At 33.0% G+C, this 8,966-nt stretch overlaps 1 protein-coding gene across 4 annotated transcripts; it reads left to right on the forward strand.

Moving 5' to 3' along the window:
* The first annotated feature begins 888 nt into the window (after window positions 1-888).
* Window positions 889-8,314, forward strand: LOC131001203 (uncharacterized). 4 transcript variants are annotated; one of them, XM_057927521.1, is made up of 9 exons: window positions 889-1,024; window positions 5,872-6,062; window positions 6,166-6,253; window positions 6,478-6,657; window positions 6,864-7,043; window positions 7,165-7,329; window positions 7,424-7,578; window positions 7,695-7,821; window positions 8,098-8,314. In XM_057927521.1, exons 2-9 carry the CDS (start codon window positions 6,016-6,018, stop codon window positions 8,107-8,109), a joined length of 954 nt encoding a protein of 317 aa, XP_057783504.1. In that variant the 5' UTR covers window positions 889-1,024; window positions 5,872-6,015; the 3' UTR covers window positions 8,110-8,314. The 4 variants fall into 4 exon arrangements, with proteins under 4 accessions (XP_057783504.1, XP_057783502.1, XP_057783501.1 ...); XM_057927519.1 differs by having other exon boundaries at window positions 999-1,014; window positions 5,889-6,062; window positions 7,695-8,314; XM_057927520.1 differs by lacking the exon at window positions 889-1,024 and having other exon boundaries at window positions 5,869-6,062.
* Window positions 8,315-8,966: the final 652 nt, after the last annotated feature.

An 8,966-nucleotide genomic window follows, 5' to 3' on the forward strand; every position in this document is an offset into this window, starting at 1 on the left:
TGAGAAATGTGAGAACCTAATCAAATGGTGCTTGCTGGATGCAAAGGTGAAAACAGGGGATATAAGTGATGTTATCCTTGTTGGTGGCTGCTCCAACATCTTGAAGCTGCAAGGGTTCCGCCGCCATCACCAAATTCCCATCCCTGTGCAACCTCCACACCCATTCCGGGTGCCGTCAGGAGCGCGTCGCCGACGCCGGCGGTGAAGCGGCGTATAGGTGATGACGCAGCCCATAAGCAGTTATAGTGATCAGGGTTTATTCTTAATTCAAGTTATTAGCTTGATAATTGTAATTATTTAGGGAAGAATATATATTAATTTCCAGATGGTTTTGACATGAATTAAAAAAAGAGAATAAAAAAATGATATGGATTAAAAAAAAAATAGATTTTAAATTACACTGTGGCATCCGGCGAGCCATGTCACATTTCTGGTGGCCAGAAAAGAGATGCGGGATATATTTGATAAAACCCTGATACTTTGAGGGTTTAGAGAGCATTTCGAAAGTTCTAGGGTATTTTTGATAAAGCAGGTATAGTTCAAGGTTTAATATGATATTTACCCCAAATATTTATTTATTTATTTACTACGACGTACAATTTTCTATAATGATAATGTGTAATGTTAAATTTTCATTATCAAATGACTTAAAATTATTCAATTAGACTTTGTACAAATTAAAGTTGAAAATTTATGTTTTTAAATTCGAGATTTTATTGAGTAATTGATGTGAATTATTTATATTTTATTTTTAATATATATTGTACATTTATTTATATTTTAGTAATATTTAATATTTATACTTATTTATTTAAACATATGGTTTGATTTTCATGTTCGCCGGCCGTATTAGTATAGATATATAATGGGTTTAATGAGAAAAAATAATAACTAAATGTAAAATAGTAGTAAAACAAATATAAACAAAATAAAATGCCCTAATTTTATTTCATTACGTCGCGCCGCTTCTTCTTCATCGATCCATCGCAGCTTCTTCTTCAATTCATCGCCGGTGCTTCTGCCGGTCTTGAGAAAAATGAGGCCCTGGGCGAAATTATAAAAATGGGCCCTCAATGTATTGAAAAATAAAATTTTCCATTACTTATAAAAAATGACTTCATCTAGCATTTTTAGTTGCATGTTATCTAAAATCTCTTAATCTCTTTTTCTATACATAACTAGTATTACTCCCGTGTGATGCACGGTAAAAAAAATTATGTCTTTTAGAATATTATATTTAGAAAATAAAATTCTATAAGTTACTTATATTATTATATAAAATAGCTCTAATAAAGATAATAGCATTAAAATGAAGATAAAACGATCTTATAATTGGAGGATATAAAATGAATGATCAAGATCTTGACAAAACCTTTTTAACTAACGATTATTATTATCTATTTAAAAAATTTCCACCCAAATATCTAGATATTTTTCTTTCAAATTTTCTATTAGTTTTGAAAGGATTTTGGAACTTTTTACTTATTTGCATTTCATAATATATATTTTTTTGAGGCGTTAATTGACTGTAAATTTACAAACTATTAGTTAATTTTGCTATTTTTTTCAACTATATAAAGTTACAATATAAATACATAAACTTTAGCTCATTCTGAAATTTGCCCTGAATTTTAATTTTGTTCATACATGACAAAATTAAAGATGATATAATATATACATATTAGATTAAAATAACTTATACAAAATTTCTACTGAAATATACACAGTACTAATAGCATATATATATATATATATATATATATATATATAGGGGTGGGCTAGAATAAAAACACTCTTAAGTGTATAAAATTTTAAAATATATATTTTGATAAAATTAACAAATACAATCTAGCAAAGATGAAATTTAAAATTGGGAAAATGTGCAAATTGGCCCCCGAAGTAGTAGCCCATATAGCGTATAACCCCTCTTACTCACTGTGTGTGCAACTAAACCCCTGAACTCCGAGAAAATGGTGCAAATTCCCTCCTCTGACTAACGGCTGTTAACGACATTAGGTCAGAGGGGGGAATTTGCACCATTTTCTCGGAGTTCAGGGGTTTAGTTGCACACACAGTGACTAAAGGGGGTTTTACGCTATAGGGGCTATTACTTCAGGGGCTAATCTGCATATTTTCCCTTTTTTAATTAACTCTCATCTCTCTCACTAAGCCCTCTTTCTCTCTCGGCCACTGCACCGCCGCTAACGGTGGTTGAATCAACAAGTTGTAGGATCATCTTTTATCAGCAACACAAACGATTAATCCATCAAATCAACATTATATAGAAATAGCGAAAATAAGTAGGTTATGATCGTTACATTGTGAGAGGCGTCAAATTTGGCAATGGCGCCGACGCCTTGCCAAACATCACAAACTCGCGAAGCTTCGAGGCAGCAAGCTTGCTTCTGCGGCGTGATTTGGGGGCGACCTTCGCACTGTCTTTTGTTGAAGCAAAGTACAGAGGACGACCGCAAGTTTGAGAGAGAGCAGCCAGTGGTGATGGAGAGCGTGCGCGGCGCTCTTCGTTCGAGATTCGAGCGATGGAGGCACGCCGGTGCTAAGGTTCAATCCTTCGTCCTCTTTTGAGGAGAATCGAGCAGGAGACGACTCTCCGGCCGGGTGCGGCTGCACTGGAGCCATGGATTGGCTGCTTGCCGGCCTTTTAGCAGCGGTGGCGGTGATATCGCCGTATTTGAGAGAAAGAGGCAACTCCTCATCGAGAAAATGTAGGGCTCGCGATCTATCACAGATTGAGATAGAGAGCATGCGGTGGGTGTCATTGGCGGTAGACGACCGGTTTGCCGGATATCGCGGCGGCGATTTCGGACTGAAGGGGGGAATTAGGGCTCGCCCTTGACGTTGAGCGTGTGCAGCCGAGAAAGCTCCGGGGTTTAGGGCCCAGGAGAGAGGGAAAGGGGCGGTGCCCTCGGCCAGCCTCGCCGGAGCTTAAATCAGCGGTGGCGGCGATCAGATTTTGGAGGAGGAAAGCTTCCTGTTTTTTGTGCGTGACTTTTTGAGAGAAAAGAGAGATGAGAGATAATTTAAAAAAAGAAAGGAAAATGTGCAGATTAGCCCTTGAAGTAGTAGCCCTGTAGCGTAAAACCCCCCATTCGTCACTGTGTGTGCAACTAAACCCCTGAACTCCGAGAAAAGGGTGCGAATTCCCCCCTCTGACCTAACGTCGTTAACAACCGTTAGTCAGAGGGGGCAATTTGCACTCTTTTCTTGGAGTTCAGGGGTTTAATTGCACACACAGTGAGTAAGAGGGGTTATACGCTATAGGGGCTACTACTTCGGGGGCCAATCTGCACCTTTTCCCTTTAAAATTTGTCATGATTAAGAATCATAACATTTTAAAATTTGTTTATTTTATTCTATTTTTTTTTTATATTTTTACTATATAGTATTATTTTTATATTTAAATTTTTTATTATAACAATTTAATGCAGTTACTAAGATTAAACTTATATTTTTTCATTTTAGAACTCTTTAGCTTAAAATATAAATTTGTAGAAAAATAATTTTATATACAAATTTCTAATATGATTTACATTTATTAAGGTGATTTACATATAACTTAAAAATAGTAAGGCGATTTATATATACAAATTTCTATTTTATATAACTTAAAAATAGAATTTCTAATATGATTTACATTTATTAAATTTTTAGTACATTTTTGTATGAATATTATATTATTATTATTATTATTATTATTATTATTATTATTACTATTATTATTATTATTATTATTATTATTATTATTATTATTATTATTATTATCTAGAGTAGATTGATAAAAAAAATAGAAAGAAAAAATTATTTTTAAAAATAGTAAGGTGATTTTTGGTAGGAAAACTAACTTACTATTTTTGAAAGTGATTGAGCTTTTATATATGTATATAGATATTGTCAAATCATTCAATCTCTCTAGGGACATTGACGATCTCAAATACGTTTTCAACAATTTTAAATTTAAGAAGCTCATTTTAGAACAGTAAATCAGTAACTGACATTGTCAGCATAATTTTATATTTCGATTTGAACTTTGAAGTTTTAATATAATATAAATTTGACATTAAGTTATATTGCCTAATATTTTTTTTTAGTATATATAAGACCATCTTTATCCATGACCTTTGAAATCGGTTATAAGAGGTCATCATATAAGATAAAAAAAAATAATAAAAAATAGATGTAATGATTTGGTGGAATAACCGGTTATGAAAAAAGGTTGCGGACCAACCCATTTCACAACCACTTCTATCAAATAAGAAAGTGCCATTTGGCATTTTTTAATTAAAAGATATATGAATAATTAATAAAAAAAAGAAAATATGTTTAGGTTGGAGTGGGTTATTGATAAAATATAAAAGTTGTAGTATTATAGGTTGTATATGTGGAAGAAAGAGAAATATTTTTTTATTAAAAAGTTGGGTTGTTATAGATTGTTGATAAATATAGTCTAAAGTCTATATTTAATGAAATAGAGAATGGATCCGTGGAATAGAGAATAGAGAATCAATCTCATCCTTTGAATTTAGCATATCTAATGGTTTATATTATTTTGTTTTATTTGATTTTTAAATATATGGAAGGCTAACCGTCAATCTAATAAAAAAAAACTGAAACAAATCTCACTATTTCCGGAAACAAACCGATATCCATGGATTTAATAATTTAATTTTTTGTTCTTCCTTTGACGTTGAACGTGTGTACTTATGGCATTGAATTAAATAATTTGTCAAGATTTCAATATTTCATCCACAAATTAAAATGAATACAGGTACGTAGTTCAATAAAAAAATTTCATGAATATTATTGTATCATATATTCTACAGTTATAAGTAGTATATTTTTCAATTTTAATGTTTATGTTTATTTTAATACATGTGCTTATTCATGTTCATTTATATTTTGCAATTATAGTATGAATTATTTTCGATCAATTAAATATCATTCAACATTATTTATAACGAATATCGATGTCATTATTACGAACAGTTATTCAATTGTTTTCGAATATCATTGTATTACATGTTTTACATATTATTGTATAGCAGTATAGTTTTTTCAATTTTTTTTAATATATATTACGTATTCATGTCATTATATTTTTTAAATTTTTGTTAGGTGTACCTTTATTTATTTTTTTGTTTTATTTGTGATATATATTCGGTGTATTATAAATCTTATATTTTCATCAAATAAACATGATGCATCAGTAACTAAAATGAACAGTGTTAAATATATTTAGAATACGTAGGTATATAATATTGAATATTCGTATCAACAGCAAAATAAATTAATCTTCCTAAAAAAAGTAAAATAAATTAATCTATAGGTGCATATACTTCAACGGGAATCTTTTTTTTTTTTTTTTTTTGAGCTTTTCAACGGGAATCTTTGATTTGCAGGAATAAAGTTTGTAATTATGAAAACTCTAATCTACAAAATAAGGAATGAATGTGGGGGCGTGAAAATCGGAAGAGCGAGATTCTTCAAGATTTACTCTAATAATAATTAATCACATTTTTATTGAATATTCGGTTTTAATCCTGTCCGCTTAATTCTCAGGATCTAACGGCAAGTACTAATTCTCTATTCTTTATTATATCCTAATTCTCTATAGATAGCTACCCTAATGAAATATATTTAAAATTTTGGGCCCTCAAAATTATGTTACAAAATTATCATCAAATTAATTTGAAATTGATTTTAAATTGAACTTTGAATTTTTGACAATAAATTATGTTATCTAATATTTTTTAATATACATAAAGCCTATAATTAATGATACATTACTAAAAAATTGGGCCCTAAATTTTTTGGGCCCTGGGCCGTCGCCCCCGCCCGCCCGCCCGCCCTCAGGGCCGGCCCTAGCCTTCACTCTGCTTCATCTTCTTCCGCTTCCTTCTTCTTCTTCACTCTGCTTCGTGTTTTTGCGTATCGGTTGGATAGTTTGTGCAATCATAGACATTGATAGTTTTTGAAATCACTTGACCAGCAGAAAGAATGACAGAGGCACTTAGTTCTACGCCCAGCGATGAACGAATTAGTAGGTAAGGTTATCTGTACTTTTATCCTGATAATTCGCTTTAAGTTGTGTTATTGTTTTTCCTTTTTTCTGTCAAAAAACTCATCTTTTATGTAATGATTGTCTAGAGAATCTCCACAGCTGGTTGCTCTGTTGAAGGAAATGAAGGAAGGTTTGGATAATGTGAGGAGTAAAATCGAATCTTTGACTTCCAAGGTATGGCTCGATCGTTCTATGTCCATTCTGATGCTTGGTGCAAGTTACTGCTATAATTTATTTATTTTGGTGCGCTATTATTTGATTTGATGCAATTCATGGTATTGAACCCTAGACCTCTTCACCCCGTGGAGAACGTTATGAACCCTAAAACAGAATAGTGATGATTCTTGGATGCTGAAATCAAAGGGTTTCGATGCTCGCTTAAACTATTTTATTTACAGGTGAAAGCAGGAAATTTCCCAACATCAGATGGTATAAGCTATCTCGAGGCCAAGCACTTGCTTCTTCTGAACTATTGTCAGTCTCTCGTTTATTTTCTGCTTCGCAAGGCGAAAGGATTATCAATTCAGGGACATCCAGTTGTTAGGAGTCTTGTTGAGATAAGATTATTCTTGGAGAAGGTATCTCTTTATATCTCCTGTCACATTAGACTGTAGAAATAGAATGAAAAAAGAAGAGAACAATGAATCAATTTCTTATAAGAAGCTGCTGCATGCTGATATATGACGAAAATTTAAAGCTTGGTTGAATTGTTAGTGTTGCACTGTTGTTTTTCAGTTCCATTCGTTTAGGACTTCTGTTCCCTCATATCTTCGATTTTGTGCAGATTCGCCCAGTAGACAGGAAAATGCAATACCAAATTCAGAAGTTAACAAACACCACCACAACAATGGCAGAACCAGGTTCGACTGAGAAGGGAACAGATAAACAAGAGAAGGCGGAGGACTTGTTAAAATATCGCCCAAATCCAGATTTACTTATCAGCAAAACAAAAGCAACTTCAGAGGTGATTAATACTATAATTCAGTAGCTATTGCTTATTATAATTAATTGTTGCTAATGTTTGTGGGTTATCCTCCAGTTATTATCTTTTTTGGTGTAAATAATATAATGAAATTGTTATACAGGATGGTTCTGGTGTATATCGACCCCCCAAATTCGCTCCAGTTGAGGATAAGATGTCAAAACAAGAGAAAAACATTTTGAGGAAAGAAGTACAAATGATGCGACAAGCGAAACAGAGTGCTTATGTTAGAGAGTTAATGGATGATCTCCAGGGAAAACCTGAGGAGGTGAGTTGATGTTGAAACTACTAACAATGTACATTTTTTCGTCATTGGATTATGTGCTCATATGTGGTTGTCTGGTTGGTCATGCTAAATGCAGATTAGAGAAAGTGTAGGAGTAGAGAGTAGAGAAGCAATGAAGTACATGGCAAAGATGGAGGAACGTGCACAACAAGAAGAGGAACTTTTTACTCGTGCGCCTATAACCAAAGCTGAGAAGCAAAAGATGAAGCACTTAACTAAGTCTAGAAACGGGTAAGTTCCTGGGGAACATGGACGAAAGCTGCATTGAATGAGTCATCTGCCATGATAATATTGCTTCCCTTATGCTGTTTTAATCAATCAAGTGTGTTGCCTTTGCGTTGTGCCAGGTTGCTTGGTCTCACTGAAAGCTTCTATGACGAGATAAAAACTTTACCCCTTGATGGTAGCGCCCCAGAAGAAATTACCAGTTTTAACAATGTTGGCAATGGAGATAGGAAATTTAAGAGGCGCAAGGTATGGCTCTGTACTTCTATAACATTACTTGGATTAAATTGTTACTTTCCCAGAGTGATGGACCATGAATCAGCTGCAAATTGTTTACAGTTTCTTCATGGATCCATCATTGAAATCTAGGCACAGAATCTTGATATCATGAAATTGAAACTGCTGCTGCTCTGAGCAATTGATGGGGCATAGTCACTGCTCTCATTTTGTTACCTTCATATCATTAAATGATTCATTTTGCTTAGAAAATCTCGTATTAAAATCTGCGAACCCGTTGTGTTACAGAGAAAGCATTGAGTCGAGGATACACCAAGTCATCAGAACAGGATGGCATTTGTGTTGAAGTCTTGCCAAATACAAGCAGAGATCATTGTGTTGGTAGCTTTTCTCGACGTAATGAGTGTAATGACTATAAGTTCATTGTTTGGCATCAAGGAGAAGCATACTGTAAACCGCATATATTGTTTTTTATTCTTTGATTAGGCTCAACCTTATTTACAAATTGATCGCCTTTTACTAGTATAACTCGTAATGAGCTCATGGCTGGTATGCAGGAATGGAATGGTGAATTTTTGTGTCCATTCCCAATCTTTTCCCAATTTTGTGGCCGGTACACTTTTTATAATGGGAATCGTCATTTCCGATGGAATCTCTATTCCCATGTATATGGGATTAGCCATTCCTCCTCTCCCCTATGGTATTGTGCATTGTCACGAATATGAGATTACTTAAAAATATTATTTATTTATTATTATTAAAATAAATAATAATAATAATAGTAAAAAAATATAATAATACAATATAATAATAATAATAATAAAAATAATAAAATAATTTTAATAATAATAAATAAATAATGTTAATAGTAAATTAATAAATGATAATAATAGTGAAACAATAATAATAATACTATTATTATTATTTTAATTTTATTTTATTCCTATTCATCCATTCTTTGTAAATACTAGCCATATGAATCCTATATTCCATTCCAAAATTCATTCTATTTCCTTCTAATTTCATTCATGCATACCAGCCATCACCTGAGTCTAATGACTCTGAATCTCATGTTAGTCCTGATTGGAAAGTACTCCCTCCGTCTGCCAAAAGTGGACCACTTTTACTATATCGGGCGTCCGCAAAGCGTATACCAC

Source organism: Salvia miltiorrhiza, chromosome 8, assembly GCF_028751815.1.
Source record: "Salvia miltiorrhiza cultivar Shanhuang (shh) chromosome 8, IMPLAD_Smil_shh, whole genome shotgun sequence".
In the NCBI taxonomy this organism is placed as follows: Eukaryota; Viridiplantae; Streptophyta; class Magnoliopsida; order Lamiales; family Lamiaceae; genus Salvia; species Salvia miltiorrhiza.